This window comes from Epinephelus lanceolatus, unplaced genomic scaffold (assembly GCF_041903045.1).
Source record: "Epinephelus lanceolatus isolate andai-2023 unplaced genomic scaffold, ASM4190304v1 scaffold28, whole genome shotgun sequence".
Classification (NCBI taxonomy): Eukaryota; Metazoa; Chordata; class Actinopteri; order Perciformes; family Serranidae; genus Epinephelus; species Epinephelus lanceolatus.
The window spans coordinates 350,009-371,845 of NW_027556810.1; the positions used below are offsets into that span (position 1 = coordinate 350,009).

The 21,837-nt window shown below is 47.6% G+C and overlaps 1 protein-coding gene across 4 annotated transcripts in view; it reads right to left on the minus strand.

Annotated features, from left to right (window-relative positions):
* Positions 1 to 21,837, minus strand: part of LOC117246113 (TSC22 domain family protein 4) — a 128,030-nt gene that overhangs the window by 104,270 nt on the left and 1,923 nt on the right. For 2 of the 4 annotated variants that reach the window (XM_078166035.1, XM_078166033.1), the window contains exons 2-3: positions 15,549 to 16,265; positions 15,313 to 15,446 (exon numbers count right to left, since the gene is read on the minus strand). In XM_078166035.1, the coding sequence (XP_078022161.1) occupies positions 15,313 to 15,446; positions 15,549 to 16,217 (803 nt within the window). In that variant the 5' untranslated portion in view covers positions 16,218 to 16,265. Of the gene's footprint in view, positions 1 to 14,481; positions 15,038 to 15,312; positions 15,447 to 15,548; positions 16,266 to 19,861; positions 21,460 to 21,837 lie in introns of those variants that run through there. The other 2 variants (XM_078166034.1, XM_033609849.2) reach the window with 2 other exon arrangements.

Below are 21,837 nucleotides of genomic sequence, written 5' to 3' on the forward strand. Positions count from 1 at the left end.
TCTGACTGACTCTGACTCTGTCTCTGTCTCTGTCTCTGACTCTGACTCTTTCTCTGACTGACTCTGACTCTGTCACTGTCGCTGTCTCTGTCTCTGTCTCTGACTCTGTCTCTGACTGACTCTGACTCTGTCTCTGTCTCTGACTGACTCTGACTCTGACTCTTTCTCTGACTGACTCTGACTCTGTCTCTGACTGACTCTGACTCTGACTCTTTCTCTGACTGACTCTGACTCTGACTCTTTCTCTGACTGACTCTGACTCTGACTCTGTCTCTGTCTCTGACTCTTTCTCTGACTGACTGACTCTGTCTCTGTGACTGACTCTGTCTCTGACTGACTCTGACTCTGTCTCTGACTGACTCTGACTCTGTCTCTGACTCTTCCTCTGACTGACTCTGACTCTGTCTCTGTCTCTGACTCTGACTCTGTCTCTGACTCTGACTCTTTCTCTGACTGACTCTGACTCTGACTCTGTCGCTCTCTTTGACTCTTTCTCTGATTGACTCTTACTCTGTCTCTGACTCTGTCTCTGTCTCTGACTCTGTCTCTGACTCTGATTCTGACTCTGTCTCTGTCTCTGACTGACTCTGACTCTGACTCTGTCTCTTTCTCTGACTCTTTCTCTGACTGACTCTGACTCTGTCTCTGATTTTGACTCTTTCTCTGACTGACTCTGACTCTTTCTCTGACTGACTCTGAATCTGTCTCTCTCTGTCTCTGACTCTGTCTCTGACTCTGTCTCTGATTCTGATTCTGACTGACTCTGACTCTGACTCTTTCTCTGACTGACTCTGACTCTGACTCTGTCGCTGTCTCTGATTCTGACTGACTCTGACTCTGACTCTTTATCTGACTGTCTCTGACTCTGTCTCTATCTCTGTCTCTGACTGACTCTGACTCTGACTCTTTCTCTGACTGATTCTGACTCTGACTCTGACTCTGACTCTGTTGCTGTCTCTGATTCTGACTCTTTCTCTGACTGACTCTGACTCCTTCTCTGACTGACTCTGACTCTGACTCTGTCTCTGTCTCTGACTGACTCTGTCTCTGTCTCTGACTGACTCTGACTCTGACTCTGTCTCTGTCTCTGTCTCTGACTCTTTCTCTGACTGACTCTGACTCTGTCTCTGATTCTGACTCTTTCTCTGATTCTGACTCTGACTCTGTCTCTGTCTCTGTCTCTGATTCTGACTGACTCTGACTCTGACTCTTTCTCTGACTGACTCAGACTCTGACTCTGTTGCTGTCTCTGATTCTGACTGACTCTGACTCTGACTCTTTCTCTGACTGTCTCTGACTCTGTCTCTATCTCTGTCTCTGATTGACTCTGTCTCTGTCTTTGTCTCTGACTCTGTCTCTGACTCTGTCTCTGTCTCTGACTGACTCTGACTCTGTCTCTGTGACTGACTCTGTCTCTGACTGACTCTTACTCTGTCTCTGACTGACTCTGACTCTGACTCTGTCTCTGACTCTGACTCTTTCTCTGACTGACTCTGACTCTGACTCTGTCGCTCTCTTTGACTCTTTCTCTGATTGACTCTTACTCTGTCTCTGTCTCTGTCTCTGACTCTGACTCTTTCTCTGAATGACTCTGACTCTGTCACTGTCGCTGTCTCTGTCTCTGTCTCTGACTGACTCTGACTATGTCTCTGTCTCTGTCTCTGACTGACTCTGACTCTTTCTCTGACTGTCTCTGACTCTGTCTCTGACTCTTCCTCTGACTGACTCTGACTCTGTCTCTGTCTCTGTCTCTGACTCTGACTCTTTCTCTGACTGACTCTGACTCTGTCACTGTCGCTGTCTCTGTCTCTGACTCTGTCTCTGACTGACTCTGACTCTGTCTCTGTCTCTGACTGACTCTGACTCTGACTCTTTCTCTGACTGACTCTGACTCTGTCTCTGACTGACTCTGACTCTGACTCTTTCTCTGACTGACTCTGACTCTGACTCTTTCTCTGACTGACTCTGACTCTGACTCTGTCTCTGTCTCTGACTCTTTCTCTGACTGACTGACTCTGTCTCTGTGACTGACTCTGTCTCTGACTGACTCTGACTCTGTCTCTGACTGACTCTGACTCTGTCTCTGACTCTTCCTCTGACTGACTCTGACTCTGACTCTGTCGCTCTCTTTGACTCTTTCTCTGATTGACTCTTACTCTGTCTCTGACTCTGTCTCTGTCTCTGACTCTGTCTCTGACTCTGATTCTGACTCTGTCTCTGTCTCTGACTGACTCTGACTCTGACTCTGTCTCTTTCTCTGACTCTTTCTCTGACTGACTCTGACTCTGTCTCTGATTTTGACTCTTTCTCTGACTGACTCTGACTCTTTCTCTGACTGACTCTGAATCTGTCTCTCTCTGTCTCTGACTCTGTCTCTGACTCTGTCTCTGATTCTGATTCTGACTGACTCTGACTCTGACTCTTTCTCTGACTGACTCTGACTCTGACTCTGTCGCTGTCTCTGATTCTGACTGACTCTGACTCTGACTCTTTATCTGACTGTCTCTGACTCTGTCTCTATCTCTGTCTCTGACTGACTCTGACTCTGACTCTTTCTCTGACTGATTCTGACTCTGACTCTGACTCTGACTCTGTTGCTGTCTCTGATTCTGACTCTTTCTCTGACTGACTCTGACTCCTTCTCTGACTGACTCTGACTCTGACTCTGTCTCTGTCTCTGACTGACTCTGTCTCTGTCTCTGACTGACTCTGACTCTGACTCTGTCTCTGTCTCTGTCTCTGACTCTTTCTCTGACTGACTCTGACTCTGTCTCTGATTCTGACTCTTTCTCTGATTCTGACTCTGACTCTGTCTCTGTCTCTGTCTCTGATTCTGACTGACTCTGACTCTGACTCTTTCTCTGACTGACTCAGACTCTGACTCTGTTGCTGTCTCTGATTCTGACTGACTCTGACTCTGACTCTTTCTCTGACTGTCTCTGACTCTGTCTCTATCTCTGTCTCTGATTGACTCTGTCTCTGTCTTTGTCTCTGACTCTGTCTCTGACTCTGTCTCTGTCTCTGACTGACTCTGACTCTGTCTCTGTGACTGACTCTGTCTCTGACTGACTCTTACTCTGTCTCTGACTGACTCTGACTCTGACTCTGTCTCTGACTCTGACTCTTTCTCTGACTGACTCTGACTCTGACTCTGTCGCTCTCTTTGACTCTTTCTCTGATTGACTCTTACTCTGTCTCTGTCTCTGTCTCTGACTCTGACTCTTTCTCTGAATGACTCTGACTCTGTCACTGTCGCTGTCTCTGTCTCTGTCTCTGACTGACTCTGACTATGTCTCTGTCTCTGTCTCTGACTGACTCTGACTCTTTCTCTGACTGTCTCTGACTCTGTCTCTGACTCTTCCTCTGACTGACTCTGACTCTGTCTCTGTCTCTGTCTCTGACTCTGACTCTTTCTCTGACTGACTCTGACTCTGTCACTGTCGCTGTCTCTGTCTCTGTCTCTGACTCTGTCTCTGACTGACTCTGACTCTGTCTCTGTCTCTGACTGACTCTGACTCTGACTCTTTCTCTGACTGACTCTGACTCTGTCTCTGACTGACTCTGACTCTGACTCTTTCTCTGACTGACTCTGACTCTGACTCTTTCTCTGACTGACTCTGACTCTGACTCTGTCTCTGTCTCTGACTCTTTCTCTGACTGACTGACTCTGTCTCTGTGACTGACTCTGTCTCTGACTGACTCTGACTCTGTCTCTGACTGACTCTGACTCTGTCTCTGACTCTTCCTCTGACTGACTCTGACTCTGTCTCTGTCTCTGACTCTGACTCTGTCTCTGACTCTGACTCTTTCTCTGACTGACTCTGACTCTGACTCTGTCGCTCTCTTTGACTCTTTCTCTGATTGACTCTTACTCTGTCTCTGACTCTGTCTCTGTCTCTGACTCTGTCTCTGACTCTGATTCTGACTCTGTCTCTGTCTCTGACTGACTCTGACTCTGACTCTGTCTCTTTCTCTGACTCTTTCTCTGACTGACTCTGACTCTGTCTCTGATTTTGACTCTTTCTCTGACTGACTCTGACTCTTTCTCTGACTGACTCTGAATCTGTCTCTCTCTGTCTCTGACTCTGTCTCTGACTCTGTCTCTGATTCTGATTCTGACTGACTCTGACTCTGACTCTTTCTCTGACTGACTCTGACTCTGACTCTGTCGCTGTCTCTGATTCTGACTGACTCTGACTCTGACTCTTTATCTGACTGTCTCTGACTCTGTCTCTATCTCTGTCTCTGACTGACTCTGACTCTGACTCTTTCTCTGACTGATTCTGACTCTGACTCTGACTCTGACTCTGTTGCTGTCTCTGATTCTGACTCTTTCTCTGACTGACTCTGACTCCTTCTCTGACTGACTCTGACTCTGACTCTGTCTCTGTCTCTGACTGACTCTGTCTCTGTCTCTGACTGACTCTGACTCTGACTCTGTCTCTGTCTCTGTCTCTGACTCTTTCTCTGACTGACTCTGACTCTGTCTCTGATTCTGACTCTTTCTCTGATTCTGACTCTGACTCTGTCTCTGTCTCTGTCTCTGATTCTGACTGACTCTGACTCTGACTCTTTCTCTGACTGACTCAGACTCTGACTCTGTTGCTGTCTCTGATTCTGACTGACTCTGACTCTGACTCTTTCTCTGACTGTCTCTGACTCTGTCTCTATCTCTGTCTCTGATTGACTCTGTCTCTGTCTTTGTCTCTGACTCTGTCTCTGACTCTGTCTCTGTCTCTGACTGACTCTGACTCTGTCTCTGTGACTGACTCTGTCTCTGACTGACTCTTACTCTGTCTCTGACTGACTCTGACTCTGACTCTGTCTCTGACTCTGACTCTTTCTCTGACTGACTCTGACTCTGACTCTGTCGCTCTCTTTGACTCTTTCTCTGATTGACTCTTACTCTGTCTCTGTCTCTGTCTCTGACTCTGACTCTTTCTCTGAATGACTCTGACTCTGTCACTGTCGCTGTCTCTGTCTCTGTCTCTGACTGACTCTGACTATGTCTCTGTCTCTGTCTCTGACTGACTCTGACTCTTTCTCTGACTGTCTCTGACTCTGTCTCTGACTCTTCCTCTGACTGACTCTGACTCTGTCTCTGTCTCTGTCTCTGACTCTGACTCTTTCTCTGACTGACTCTGACTCTGTCACTGTCGCTGTCTCTGTCTCTGTCTCTGACTCTGTCTCTGACTGACTCTGACTCTGTCTCTGTCTCTGACTGACTCTGACTCTGACTCTTTCTCTGACTGACTCTGACTCTGTCTCTGACTGACTCTGACTCTGACTCTTTCTCTGACTGACTCTGACTCTGACTCTTTCTCTGACTGACTCTGACTCTGACTCTGTCTCTGTCTCTGACTCTTTCTCTGACTGACTGACTCTGTCTCTGTGACTGACTCTGTCTCTGACTGACTCTGACTCTGTCTCTGACTGACTCTGACTCTGTCTCTGACTCTTCCTCTGACTGACTCTGACTCTGACTCTGTCGCTCTCTTTGACTCTTTCTCTGATTGACTCTTACTCTGTCTCTGACTCTGTCTCTGTCTCTGACTCTGTCTCTGACTCTGATTCTGACTCTGTCTCTGTCTCTGACTGACTCTGACTCTGACTCTGTCTCTTTCTCTGACTCTTTCTCTGACTGACTCTGACTCTGTCTCTGATTTTGACTCTTTCTCTGACTGACTCTGACTCTTTCTCTGACTGACTCTGAATCTGTCTCTCTCTGTCTCTGACTCTGTCTCTGACTCTGTCTCTGATTCTGATTCTGACTGACTCTGACTCTGACTCTTTCTCTGACTGACTCTGACTCTGACTCTGTCGCTGTCTCTGATTCTGACTGACTCTGACTCTGACTCTTTATCTGACTGTCTCTGACTCTGTCTCTATCTCTGTCTCTGACTGACTCTGACTCTGACTCTTTCTCTGACTGATTCTGACTCTGACTCTGACTCTGACTCTGTTGCTGTCTCTGATTCTGACTCTTTCTCTGACTGACTCTGACTCCTTCTCTGACTGACTCTGACTCTGACTCTGTCTCTGTCTCTGACTGACTCTGTCTCTGTCTCTGACTGACTCTGACTCTGACTCTGTCTCTGTCTCTGTCTCTGACTCTTTCTCTGACTGACTCTGACTCTGTCTCTGATTCTGACTCTTTCTCTGATTCTGACTCTGACTCTGTCTCTGTCTCTGTCTCTGATTCTGACTGACTCTGACTCTGACTCTTTCTCTGACTGACTCAGACTCTGACTCTGTTGCTGTCTCTGATTCTGACTGACTCTGACTCTGACTCTTTCTCTGACTGTCTCTGACTCTGTCTCTATCTCTGTCTCTGATTGACTCTGTCTCTGTCTTTGTCTCTGACTCTGTCTCTGACTCTGTCTCTGTCTCTGACTGACTCTGACTCTGTCTCTGTGACTGACTCTGTCTCTGACTGACTCTTACTCTGTCTCTGAATGACTCTGACTCTGACTCTGTCTCTGACTCTGACTCTTTCTCTGACTGACTCTGACTCTGACTCTGTCGCTCTCTTTGACTCTTTCTCTGATTGACTCTTACTCTGTCTCTGTCTCTGTCTCTGACTCTGACTCTTTCTCTGAATGACTCTGACTCTGTCACTGTCGCTGTCTCTGTCTCTGTCTCTGACTGACTCTGACTATGTCTCTGTCTCTGTCTCTGACTGACTCTGACTCTTTCTCTGACTGTCTCTGACTCTGTCTCTGACTCTTCCTCTGACTGACTCTGACTCTGTCTCTGTCTCTGTCTCTGACTCTGACTCTTTCTCTGACTGACTCTGACTCTGTCACTGTCGCTGTCTCTGTCTCTGTCTCTGACTCTGTCTCTGACTGACTCTGACTCTGTCTCTGTCTCTGACTGACTCTGACTCTGACTCTTTCTCTGACTGACTCTGACTCTGTCTCTGACTGACTCTGACTCTGACTCTTTCTCTGACTGACTCTGACTCTGACTCTTTCTCTGACTGACTCTGACTCTGACTCTGTCTCTGTCTCTGACTCTTTCTCTGACTGACTGACTCTGTCTCTGTGACTGACTCTGTCTCTGACTGACTCTGACTCTGTCTCTGACTGACTCTGACTCTGTCTCTGACTCTTCCTCTGACTGACTCTGACTCTGTCTCTGTCTCTGACTCTGACTCTGTCTCTGACTCTGACTCTTTCTCTGACTGACTCTGACTCTGACTCTGTCGCTCTCTTTGACTCTTTCTCTGATTGACTCTTACTCTGTCTCTGACTCTGTCTCTGTCTCTGACTCTGTCTCTGACTCTGATTCTGACTCTGTCTCTGTCTCTGACTGACTCTGACTCTGACTCTGTCTCTTTCTCTGACTCTTTCTCTGACTGACTCTGACTCTGTCTCTGATTTTGACTCTTTCTCTGACTGACTCTGACTCTTTCTCTGACTGACTCTGAATCTGTCTCTCTCTGTCTCTGACTCTGTCTCTGACTCTGTCTCTGATTCTGATTCTGACTGACTCTGACTCTGACTCTTTCTCTGACTGACTCTGACTCTGACTCTGTCGCTGTCTCTGATTCTGACTGACTCTGACTCTGACTCTTTATCTGACTGTCTCTGACTCTGTCTCTATCTCTGTCTCTGACTGACTCTGACTCTGACTCTTTCTCTGACTGATTCTGACTCTGACTCTGACTCTGACTCTGTTGCTGTCTCTGATTCTGACTCTTTCTCTGACTGACTCTGACTCCTTCTCTGACTGACTCTGACTCTGACTCTGTCTCTGTCTCTGACTCTGTCTCTGACTGACTCTTTCTCTGACTGACTCTGACTCTGACTCTGTCGCTGTCTCTGTGACTGACTCTGTCTCTGACTGACTCTGACTCTGTCTCTGACTGACTCTAATTCTGACTCTTTCTCTGACTAACTCTGACTCTGACTCTTTCTCTGATTCTGACTCTGTCTCTGACTGACTCTGACTCTGTCTCTGACTCTGTCTCTGACTCTGATTCTGACTCTGACTCTGTCTCTGACTGACTCTGACTCTGTCTCTGTCTCTGATTCTGACTCTTTCTCTGACTGACTCTGACTCTGACTCTTTCTCTGACTGACTCTTTCTCTGACTGACTCTGACTCTGTCTCTCTCTGTCTCTGACTCTGTCTCTGTCTCTGATTCTGACTCTGTCTCTGTCTCTGACTGACTCTGACTCTGACTCTTTCTCTGACTGACTCTGACTGTCGCTGTCTGTCTCTGACTCTTTCTCTGACTGACTCTGACTCTTTCTCTGTCTCTGATTCTGACTGACTCTGACTCTGACTCTTTCTCTGACTGTCTCTGTCTCTGACTGTCTCTGACTCTGTCTCTATCTCTGTCTCTGACTGACTCTGACTCTGTCGCTGTCTCTGATTCTGACTCTTTCTCTGACTGACTCTGACTCCTTCTCTGACTGACTCTGACTCTGTCTTTGTCTCTGACTCTGACTCTTTCTCTGACTGACTCTGACTCTGACTATTTCTCTGACTGACTCTGTCTCTGACTGACTCTGACTCTGACTCTGTCTCTGACTCTGTCTCTGACTCTGTCTCTGTCTCTGATTCTGACTCTTTCTCTGACTGACTCTGACTCTTTCTCTGACTGTCGCTGTCTCTGATTCTGACTCTTTCTCTGACTGACTCTTACTCTGTCTCTGACTCTGTCTCTGTCTCTGACTGACTCTGTCTCTGTCTCTGACTGACTCTGACTCTGACTCTGTCTCTGTCTCTGTCTCTGACTCTTTCTCTGACTGACTCTGACTCTGTCTCTGATTCTGACTCTTTCTCTGATTCTGACTCTGACTCTGTCTCTGTCTCTGTCTCTGATTCTGACTGACTCTGACTCTGACTCTTTCTCTGACTGACTCTGACTCTGACTCTGTTGCTGTCTCTGATTCTGACTGACTCTGACTCTGATTCTTTCTCTGACTGTCTCTGACTCTGTCTCTATCTCTGTCTCTGACTGACTCTGTCTCTGACTCTGTCTCTGTCTCTGATTCTGACTCTGTCTCTGTCTCTGACTGACTCTGACTCTTTCTCTGACTGACTCTGACTCTGACTCTGTCTCTGATTCTGACTCTGTCTCTGACTGACTCTGACTCTGACTCTTCCTCTGACTGACTCTGACTCTGTCTCTGTCTCTGACTCTGACTCTTTCTCTGACTGACTCTTACTCTGTCTCTGTGACTGACTCTTTCTGTCTCTGTCTCTGACACTGACTCTGTCTGTCTCTGTCTCTGTCTCTGTTTCTGACTCTGTCTCTTTCTCTGATTCTGACTCTGTCTCTGTCTCTGTCTCTGATTCTGACTCTGTCTCTGACTGACTCTGACTGTTTCTCTGACTGACTCTGACTCTGTCTCTGTCTCTGATTCTGACTCTTTCACTGACTGACTCTGACTCTGTCTCTGTCTCTGTCTCTGACTCTTTCTCTGACTGACTCTTACTCTGTCTCTGTGACTGACTCTGTCTCTGACTGACTCTAACTCTGTCTCTGAGTGTCTCTGACTGAGTCTGACTCTGACGCTGTCTTTGACTCTTTCTCTGACTGACTCTGACTCTGTCTCTGACTGACTCTGACTCTGTCGCTGTCTCTGTGACTGACTCTGTCTCTGACTGACTCTGACTCTGTCTCTGACTGACTCTGATCCTGACTCTTTCTCTGACTGACTCTGACTCTGACTCTTTCTCTGACTGACTCTTTCTCTGACTGACTCTGACTCTGTCTCTGACTCTGTCTCTGACTCTGTCTCTGATTCTGACTGTGTCTCTGTCTCTGACTGACTCTGACTCTGACTGTGTCTCTGTCTCTGACTCTTTCTCTGACTGACTCTGACTCTTTCTCTGACTGACTTTTTCTCTGACTGACTCTGACTCTTTCTCTCTCTGTCTCTGACTCTGTCTCTGTCTCTGACTCTGTCTCTGACTCTGTCTCTGTCTCTGATTCTGACTCTGTCTCTGTCTCTGACTGACTCTGACTCTGACTCTGTCGCTGTCTCTGATTCTGACTCTTTCTCTGACTGACTCTGTCTCTGTCTCTTACTCTGTCTCTGACTCTGATTCTGACTCTTTCTCTGACTGACTCTTTCTCTGACTGACTCTGACTCTGTCTCTCTCTGTCTCTGACTCTGTCTCTGATTCTGACTGACTCTGACTCTGACTCTTTCTCTGACTGACTCTGACTCTGACTCTGTCACTGTCTCTGATTCTGACAGACTCTGACTCTGACTCTTTCTCTGACTGTCTCTTTCTCTGACTGTCTCTGACTCTGTCTCTGTCTCTGACTGACTCTGACTCTGACTCTTTCTCTGACTGACTCTGACTCTGACTCTGTCGCTGTCTCTGATTCTGACTCTTTCTCTGACTGACTCTGACTCTGTCTCTGTCTCTGACTCTGACTCTTTCTCTGACTGACTCTTACTCTGTCTCTGTGACTGACTGTCTCTGACTCTGTCTCTGTCTCTGTCTCTGATTCTGACTCTGTCTCTGTCTCTGACTGACTCTGACTCTGACTCTTTCTCTGACTGACTCTGACTCTGTCTCTGTCTCTGACTCTGACTCTTTCTCTGACTGACTCTTACTCTGTCTCTGTGACTGACTCTTTCTGTCTCTGTCTCTGTCTCTGACACTGACTCTGACTCTTTCTCTGACTGACTCTGACTCTGTCTGTCTCTGTCTCTGACTCTGTCTCTTTCTCTGATTCTGACTCTGTCTCTGTCTCTGATTCTGTCTCTCTGACTGTCTCTGTCTCTGTCTCTGACACTGTCTCTGTCTCTGACACTGTCTCTGTCTCTGATTCTGACTCTGTCTCTGTCTCTGACTGACTCTGACTCTGACTCTGTCGCTGTCTCTGATTCTGACTCTTTCTCTGACTGACTCTTACTCTGTCTCTGTGACTGACTGTCTCTGACTCTGTCTCTGTCTCTGTCTCTGACTCTGATTCTGACTCTTTCTCTGACTGACTCTGACTCTGTCTCTCTCTGTCTCTGACTCTGTCTCCGATTCTGACTGACTCTGACTCTGACTCTTTCTCTGACTGACTCTGACTCTGACTCTGTCACTGTCTCTGATTCTGACAGACTCTGACTCTGACTCTTTCTCTGACTGTCTCTTTCTCTGACTGTCTCTGACTCTGTCTCTGTCTCTGACTGACTCTGACTCTGACTCTTTCTCTGACTGACTCTGACTCTGACTCTGTTGCTGTCTCTGATTCTGACTCTTTCTCTGACTGACTCTGACTCTGTCTCTGTCTCTGTCTCTGACTCTGACTCTTTCTCTGACTGACTCTTACTCTGTCTCTGTGACTGACTGTCTCTGACTCTGTCTCTGTCTCTGATTCTGACTCTGTCTCTGTCTCTGTCTCTGACTGACTCTGACTCTGACTCTTTCTCTGACTGACTCTGACTCTGTCTCTGTCTCTGACTCTGACTCTTTCTCTGACTGACTCTTACTCTGTCTCTGTGACTGACTCTTTCTGTCTCTGTCTCTGTCTCTGACACTGACTCTGACTCTTTCTCTGACTGACTCTGACTCTGTCTGTCTCTGTCTCTGACTCTGTCTCTTTCTCTGATTCTGACTCTGTCCCTGTCTCTGATTCTGTCTCTCTGACTGTCTCTGTCTCTGTCTCTGACTGACTCTGACTCTGACTCTTTCTCTGACTGACTCTGACTCTGACTCTGTCGCTGTCTCTGATTCTGACTCTTTCTCTGACTGACTCTGACTCTGTCTCTGTCTCTGACTCTGACTCTTTCTCTGACTGACTCTTACTCTGTCTCTGTGACTGACTGTCTCTGACTCTGTCTCTGTCTCTGACTGACTCTGTCTCTGTCTCTGATTCTGACTCTGTCTCTGTCTCTGACTGACTCTGACTCTGACTCTTTCTCTGACTGACTCTGACTCTGTCTCTGTCTCTGACTGACTCTGACTCTGACTCTTTCTCTGACTGACTCTGACTCTGTCTCTGTCTCTGATTCTGACTCTGTCTCTGTCTCTGACTGACTCTGACTCTGACTCTGACTCTTTCTCTGACTGACTCTGACTCTGTCTCTGTCTCTGTCTCTGACTCTGACTCTTTCTCTGACTGGCTCTTACTCTGTCTCTGTGACTGACTGGCTCTGATTCTGTCTCTGTCTCTGTGACTGACTCTGTCTCTGACTGACTCTGACTCTGTCTCTGTCTCTGACTGACTCTGACTCTTTCTGTCTCTGTCTCTGTCTCTGACTCTGACTGACTCTGACTCTGTCTCTCTCTCTGTCTCTGTCTCTGACTCTCACTCTGCCTCTGTCTTTGACTCTGTCTCTGTCTTTGTCTTTGACCCTGTCTTTGTCTTTGACCCTGTCTCTGTCTTTGACTCTGTCTCTGTCTTTGACTCTGTCTCTGTCTCTGACTGTCTCTCTCTCTCTGTCTTTGACTCTGTCTCTGACTCTGACTCTGTCTCCGTCTCCGTCTCCGTCTCCATCTCTGACTCTGACTCTGACTCTGTCTCTGTCTCTGTCTCCGTCTCCATCTCTGACTCTGTCTCTGTGTCTGACACTTCCACACTTTGAGACATTTTAAATGCCTCTGATCACGTGTCCTCCCGTGGTCATTGACCCTAACCCATTGATACCTCATCAATAAAGCATCAGAGTGATGCTTTATTGATGAAGCATCAGAGTGATTTTAACAAAGACGCCATAACCCCCCAGATTTTTAGAAGGCGTGTCGACCTCCAGGTGAGTCAGAGCCCACCCACCCCCTCCATGTGGTTGCCGTAGTTACCTGTGGCAGAACAGCAGCAGTGACATCATAGTGGCATCTGAGCCCCGTCCAGTGGGTGGAGCTCTAACGGGGACTGACCAATGAGGGTGAGGGGAAGCGGGTGGCAGGCCGGTGCGCAGGGCTGATGGGGTCACCTGAGGTTGTGGTTGGTGGGCAGTTCTGGGTTTCTGACCCCAGGAGGGCGGGGTCAGGGACCTCCGACTCGTCTTGTGTTTGGGCTCAGAGGCCATCAGCGCAACGCCCGGCCAGGACTCCCTGACACCTGACACCTGACCTTTGACCCGCCTCCGATCCCGTAACACAACAGGAGCCTCTGGTTGCTTAGCAACAAGCTGTAGCGTCTTGCGAGGGAGGGGCGGGGTCGACGGAGGACGGCGCTGAGGACGAGGACAGGGGGTGGGGTCAGAGAGGGGAGAGGATGGCTGCCCTTGCCCCAAAATCATTTTCTTTACACTCCCGAACATGTCCAACCAATTACAGCCCAGCGTCAGTCATGTCCAATCAGAGCTCAGCTACAGACCGCAGGAACCTGCTGACCAATCAGTAGTCAGATCATCCAACGAGAAGGTGATTCAAAGAAACTGCTTCAATGTCCACCCTTGTTAACGTCCACAGTCTTAGTTGTTCGCCGTTCCTGTCTCCTGTCCTCCAAACTGTCTCTGATTGGCTGCCTCAGGTCCCTGAGAACTTTGTCCAATCAGCAGCAGCCGTCTCAGGACGTCCACATGTTGACTGTTAGACTCTGAGTGTCTCTGAGTGTCTCCTCTAAACAACCCCGCCTCCCACACCCACACACTCTCTGCCCTCTGATTGGCTGCTGCCTCATTCCAGCCCCTGCCCACTCACTGTCAGCCAATAGGAACACTGCAGGGGAATTCTCCTACCGCCCACTCAGAGTCAGTCTGAACACAGAGTTTCATTCATTCATGTATTCATGTGTTCATACAGTCAGACTCAGACAGGTTCAGACATCAGCTGATACTGTAAATAAATAACTGTTTATATATCAGTGATTAATTATTATGAATCAAACTGAAACATGTTTTTACACCCAACTACTATTATTATCACATTAATTCATTTATATATCAGTAATTTATATAATTTAAGATCCAACATGTTTCTAATCTCCTGGATGCTGCAACATATTAACTACAGACATTTATTAATATATGAATCAAACTGAAACATACAAACTCTTTATCAGTAATTAATGTTTATGACACAGATTTATTAACTAATCAAAAAGTAATTAACTGAATATGATTCAAACTGAAACATGTTTCTACACCTGCTGACTGAGATCAAATTCACTATTAATAAATCAGAAATTAATATATGAAAAATGAATTAATATATGAGAGTAAGTCATATATGAAAATTATTAGTATTTCAGAATTTAACTAAACAAAATAAATAAATAAGACAACAAAGAATAATTAAATATCAGAGTTTACTGAATATGACAGAGTTGTATTTATATATCAAAAAATAAGAAATATATTATAAGTTAATTAAAATATTAGAAGCTATTTGACACATCAGAGGTTTTTAAATAAATTAAATATATATGAATTTATTTATTGATAAATCATGAAATAATATTTTTTTCAGATAATAAATATTTACAAATAATTCATCAGAAACTGATTAAAATATAAAAAATGTATAATACATCAAAATTCATTATCATTATTATTATTATTATTGTTGTCATTATTATTATTAGTATTGTTGTTGTTGTTGTTGTTGTTGTGTATGGTGGTGTTTACACAGTCTCATTGTTAGTTAATATTTGTTTACATTTTTCTGTAAAAGCAAACATCAACATCCACAAAAAGTTTCTGAGGAGAATTTCAGATGTTTCATAAACAATCATCAACTATTTGTTTTTATGTATTTATATATTGTTGTTGTTGTTGTTGTTAGATCGGAACCTGGAGGGTTTCCAGCTGAGGGCTGGGCTGTGACATCATCGGTGGGTACAGTTAACAGGTGATCAGTGCGATCCAGCATCTTTCTGGGACCAATCACTTCTGTCATGTCATGCCCCGCCCCCTGTTGATGACACAGCCCTGTTTACATTGGTTCTGATCCAAACTGGTGGGGATGTAGCTGGTTCTCACCTATAAGTTTCTAAGAGCAATATTGACCGATAGACGTTCCGCTGTCTCTGAATCAATACGTCCTCTTTATGTCTTAATCTGGCGTCCACACTATGAGTCTGTTCTCGCTGCTCTGAGATCAGCTGACGGTGCTCTGAGTGTAGACAGGTTCTACAACCACAGACACATTCTACAGTCACAGACACGTTCTACAATCACAGACACGTTCTACAATCATAGACATGTTCCCTCAGTGTGTTCATGGTGACATAGAACATGACTCCATCATCCATCAATCATCAGTAGCTGTAGTAATGATTGTTCGAGTTGTATCTGTTCCCTGCAGCTGTCTGTCCACATGTCTCTGTCTGTCTGTCTGCAGCTAACTGTAGATGAGACACCTCCCCACAGCGGCCACACCCACCAGTGAGTCATGAATAACTTACCTGTCATCCCCCGACAGGCTGAAGATGGTTTCGTCCAGACTGAAGGCTGCTGGAGTTTGAATGGGGGTCAGAGTGGGATGGTACGGTCCAGCAGGGGGGGAGCTGGGCTGAGAGTGGGACAGCCTGAGGACAGACTGAGAGGGACAGGTGAGAGAGACAGGTGAGACAGGCAGATGAGACAGGTCAGTATAAAGTATTGAAGCTGTTTTACTTCATCCAATGAAATTGCTTCGTACCCGTCCTGCAGAATCGACGTCCAATCGTAGAGGTGGAGGGACGATTCGTGGGCGGGGCGAAGGAGGTGGAAGGGTGTATTCAAAACCCTGAGCTCCCATTGGCTCCTTGAGGTCCAGGAGCCGGATGTTGATTGGCTCTTGGTGTGTCGGAGAAGGCGGCCCGCTGTGCAGCACAAGCCCCGCCCCCTCCTTGCCACGGATTGGCTGAGCCAGCAGGTGGGCGGTGTCCTGAGAGTGGACTGCACCTCTGTCTATGTCCCGACCGATCATCTCCAGGGACTCCAGCGAGTGGGCATGTCTCATGGTGTCCATCACCCGCTTGAACACTGCCCCTTCATGACGCTCCACAAAGTCCGTGCACGTCCATCGCCCGCGGTGGTACGGCTCGCCCTGCCCACCGCCGCCGGCCCCGCCCACCGCCAGCCTCACCACCCTGAACCTGGAGGAAGACCCCACCCCCTGCCCTGAGGCATCGTGGGAGATGTATTTCCTCTTCAGAGAGGGCGTGGTCGGCTGGGAGGAGCTTCCCTGAGCGCTGCAGGAGAAGGAGGCTGCTGATTGGACGACGGTCAGGACCACACTGGGAGCTGATTGGCCAGCCAGAGTCTGGTTGATGTCTGAGGTCACACTGGTGATCTGGAAGCCACTCCTCTTTTTACCACCGCTCATCCTCTCACTCACACACACACACACACACACACACACACTACAGCCTCACTAAAACACAGAGAAAACAATGGTTAATGTATCTTATTAGGACATTTCATTAACCCTTTACACTCTATGCAGTAGAAACAGTCCTCAGTGTCTACACTGGGGGTTTTGTTTGTGATGTCATTTCCTGGAGTATCTTCAAATGTCTCTGTAATCTGCACAACCTGAGCTAAAGTTTGTTTGAGTGAATAATCAATTTTATTTTAAATGTCTTGACTATCACATGAATGACACATAGAGACAGACAACCACACTCACATTGTCAGCTACGGACAATTGAAAGTCACCAATTAACCTGCATGTCTTTGGACTGTGGGAGGAAGCTGGAGCACCTGGAGGAAACCCACGCTGACACAGGGAGAATATGTCAGAGCACCTGGAGGAAACCCACACTGACACGGGGAGAACATGTCGGAGCACCTGGAGGAAACCCACGCTGACACGGGAAGAACATGTCGGAGCACCTGGAGGAAACCCACGCTGACACGGGAAGAACATGTCAGAGCACCTGGAGGAAACCCACGCTGACCGGAGGAGAACATGTCAGAGCACCTGGAGGAAACCCACGCTGACACAGGGAGAACATGTCAGAGCACCTGGAGGAAACCCACGTTGACACAGGGAGAACATGTCAGAGCACCTGGAGGAAACCCACGCTGACACGGGGAGAACATGTCAGAGCACCTGGAGGAAACCCATGCTGACACAGGGAGAACATGTCAGAGCACCTGGAGGAAACCCACGCTGACACGGGGAGAACATGTCAGAGCACCTGGAGGAAACCCACACTGACACGGGGAGAACATGTCGGAGCACCTGGAGGAAACCCACGCTGACACAGGGAGAACATGTCGGAGCACCTGGAGGAAACCCACGCTGACACAGGGAGAACATGTCGGAGCACCTGGAGGAAACCCACGCTGACACGGGGAGAACATGTCAGAGCACCTGGAGGAAACCCACGCTGACACGGGGAGAACATGTCAGAGCACCTGGAGGAAACCCACACTGACAGGGGAAGAACATGTCAGAGCACCTGGAGGAAACCCATGCTGACACAGGGAGAACATGTCAGAGCACCTGGAGGAAACCCACACTGACACAGGGAGAACATGTGGGAGCACCTGGAGGAAACCTACACTGACACAGGGAGAACATGTCGGATCACCTGGAGAAAAACCACGCTGACACGGGAAGAACATGTCGGAGCACCTGGAGGAAACCCACGCTGACACGGGGAGAACATGTCAGAGCACCTGGAGGAAACCCGTGCTGACACAGGGAGAACATGTCAGAGCACCTGGAGGAAACCCACACTGACACAGGGAGAACATGTGGGAGCACCTGGAGGAAACCCACGCTGACACAGGGAGAACATGTCGGATCACCTGGAGGAAACCCACGCTGACACGGGAAGAACATGTTGGAGCACCTGGAGGAAACCCACACTGACACGGGAAGAACATGTCAGAGCACCTGGAGGAAACCCACGCTGACACGGGGAGAACATGTGGGAGCACCTGGAGGAAACCCACGCTGACACAGGGAGAACATGTCGGATCACCTGGAGGAAACCCACACTGACACGGGAAGAACATGTCGGAGCACCTGGAGGAAACCCACACTGACACGGGAAGAACATGTCAGAGCACCTGGAGGAAACCCACGCTGACACGAGGAGAACATGTCAGAGCACCTGGAGGAAACCCACGCTGACACAGGGAGAACATGTCAGAGCACCTGGAGGAAACCCATGCTGACACAGGGAGAACATGTCAGAGCACCTGGAGGAAACCCACGCTGACACGGGGAGAACATGTCAGAGCACCTGGAGGAAACCCATGCTGACACAGAGAGAACATGTCAGAGCACCTGGAGGAAACCCACACTGACACAGGGAGAACATGTGGGAGCACCTGGAGGAAACCCACGCTGACACAGGGAGAACATGTCGGATCACCTGGAGGAAACCCACGCTGACACGGGAAGAACATGTCGGAGCACCTGGAGGAAACCCACACTGACACAGGGAGAACATGTCAGAGCACCTGGAGGAAACCCACACTGACAAAGGGAGAACATGTCAGAGCACCTGGAGGAAACCCATGCTGATACAGGGAGAACATGTCAGAGCACCTGGAGGAAACCCACGCTGACACGGGGAGAACATGTCAGAGCACCTGGAGGAAACCCACGCTGACACGGGGAGAACATGTCAGAGCACCCGGAGGAAACCCACGCTGACACGGGGAGAACATGTCAGAGCACCTGGAGGAAACCCACGCTGACACGGGGAGAACATGTCAGAGCACCTGGAGGAAACCCACGCTGACACAGGGAGAACATGTCAGAGCACCTGGAGGAAACCCACGCTGACACAGGGAGAACATGTCAGAGCACCTGGAGGAAACCCACGCTGACACAGGGAGAACATGTCGGAGCACCCGGAGGAAACCCACGCTGACACAGGGAGAACATGTCGGATCACCTGGAGAAAGCCCACACTGACACGGGAAGAACATGTCAGAGCACCTGGAGGAAACCCACACTGACAAGGGAAGAACATGTCGGAGCACCTGGAGGAAACCCACACTGAGAAGGGAAGAACATGTCAGAGCACCTGGAGGAAACCCACGCTGACACAGGGAGAACATGTCAGAGCACCTGGAGGAAACCCACGCTGACACAGGGAGAACATGTCGGAGCACCTGGAGAAAACCCACGCTGACACAGGGAGAACATGTCGGAGCACCTGGAGGAAACCCACACTGACACAGGGAGAACATGTCAGAGCACCTGGAGGAAACCCACGCTGACACAGGGAGAACATGTCAGAGCACCTGGAGGAAACCCACGCTGACACAGGGAGAACATGTCAGAGCACCTGGAGGAAACCCACACTGACACAGGGAGAACATGTCAGAGCACCTGGAGGAAACCCACGCTGACACAGGGAGAACATGTCAGAGCACCTGGAGGAAACCCATGCTGACACGGGGAGAACATGCAGACTCCACACAGAAGGGCTCGCTCACCCTGGGGCTCAAACCCGTGAGGTGACGGTGCTAACCACTGCACAACTGTGCTGCCTGTACATTATTTAGTTTTTCAGCAGTGAAAAAGTGTTCCTGGTTCTTCTGGCATGACGTCACATGTGTGTTTCATGTGGGTTTTACACCTCATGTAATGTGGCGTGATGATGTCATTATGAGTGTACAACATGTTGGTGGTGAAGAAGAAGCCTGAACTTCCTGCTGATGAAAGAATGAATGTTCTACCACAGTTTTTATTTCACATCAGTTCAAACAGAATCATGAGAGCAGCGACCTCCGGTGGCCGTCACGGGGAAGATGTTTTCACCGCCATCAGGTACGGTAACACAAGGTAATGACACGACGACACGGAGGACAGGAGTGTTTACGCTGTGTCTGTCACTGTTCTTATTTATATGTACGTATAAACAGAATGATGTAAACACAGGTCTGCGGCCGTCGGCATGACGTCACAAGGTTTTAAAGGGTTAAAAACTGGAGTGTTCAAATAGACAAAACTTTATTAGTACCGTGACGCTGACACAGGTGTACACTCTGACACTCTACCTGCTGTTGTCCCCAAACAGGAGATGAGTCCTCACAGTGTGGTACCTGCTTCATGTCCCCATAACGTATGAAAACAAACACAGTCTGTCTGCTCAGGTCCAGTCAAACGCAGAGTAACAACCCCGTCTCACTGCACTTCCTGTCTGTCTGTCCCCTGCTACAGTCTGTGTCTCTCGTCTGAAACTGGTTTTCTTCTTCTGTGTTTCCTGTTTCCTCTGAGTCACCACGCTGCTGCTGCTTGTTGTTGCCTCAGTCTGCTGCCTGTTGCACAACCTGGATTAACGTGTGTGTGTGTGTGTGTGTGTGTGTGCGTGCGTGCGTGTGTGCTCAGTTCAGGTTCTGCAAGATCTCAACTGTTGAAACAACAATCACCCTCAGTCTGTACATTTACTGCTACTCTCAGTACACTGTACTCTCAGTATTTCAGTGTTGGAGACGTTCTGCTGTTCCACAGGTCAGATTAAAGTATGTGTTCTTTGTTCTCTGACCACTGCAGGGTCTTCACACTCTCACATGTTTCTAAGTGTGTTCCTGTGTGGGACACACAAGCTGCTCTGATTGGACCAATAGATGAACGTCTGCATGCCGATTGGCTAAACGATGATGACACTTCCAGCTGACAGAAACCTCCACTCCTTCATATACAGGCTGCGTTCACAGGAAGTGACCCTACGAGTCCCCCTGAAGTCGCGTTCATGTCCTCAAAACTACAAATGTACTGAGAGACTCGAGTTCATGACTTCCTGTGTCGTAACCGTGAGTTCCACATGAACGCAGAAACACAGCAGTTCTGTGTCAACGTGATGATTCTTATTCAAACGTGAGGACATGGAGGAGGTAACTCTGAGATGGACGGGGCCACAATAACCTCTGATTATAGAGACAACTGGACGTCCACTTGTCCTCCTATCTTCAGGACACTTTGTCCAATCACAGGACATTTTAGAGAGGCCTTGTTCCTACTGGCTGCTCTACAGATGCAGATGAGCATGCACGTCCCTTCAGATGGTGAAAGTCTGAGTCAGTGGAGGAGAAAGTTTCTGTTCCTGCTGTGACAACAACTATTTACACTGCAGAGCAACTCAGAGCTAGAGACGGGCGATATGGCTGAAAAGTATATCACAATATAGCTGGTTCATATTGATCAATAACGATAATTATCGATAATTCTTCAATAACCTACATGTATTTAAAATAAGGACCAGGAGAAAATAAATAAATTTTAACACTTTCTTCTGATTTCAATCACAGTCATCAGTCAAGGCACACGGAGGAAAATGTATTGTCAACTAGGGCTGCACGATATTGGAAAAAACTGACATTGAGATTTTTATAATTTTTTTTTTTTGCAATATATATTGCGATATTAAAAAATACAAGAATTTTCACCAGATGACTTGAATAGCTCTATTTGGAAAGAATTAGGTTGGCTCACCATGACACCATTGTATTCATATAATGCCCTTCTATTAATCCAGGTTAAGGTCAATGGTTCGATAATAAAATTAATCATTTGTAATTCAAAAACCAAAAAACAGTAAATCTGTTATTTGATTCAAAACAAAAAAACGGAAAACTGATTTTGTTGTCAGAATCAAATAATGAAAAACCAATCAAACCCAGCCCGTTTTTATTTTTTGTTAATTCATTTTATCGTTATTCCTTTTTGGATTTAATATTGAACAGGTCTGCTGACATTCAGCCAATTCGTTTTCGCGTTTGAAACCAAAAACAGAAGTCACGTGTTTTTTTCCTTTTCTTTCATTTTAAACCAAAAACGAAAAACTACTCAAACAAATTTCACTGTATGAACCTGAACTATGTATGTGACCTTTTGCATGTGTAGAAGAACACAGAACATTAATTAACATTAGATCCTGATAATTAATGAAGTCAGGCTGCTGTGTTTCGTGCATAAATGCGCACAGTGTCTCTCTCAATGGGGAGACGCACTTATCGTTTCTGCTGCGGCCGCA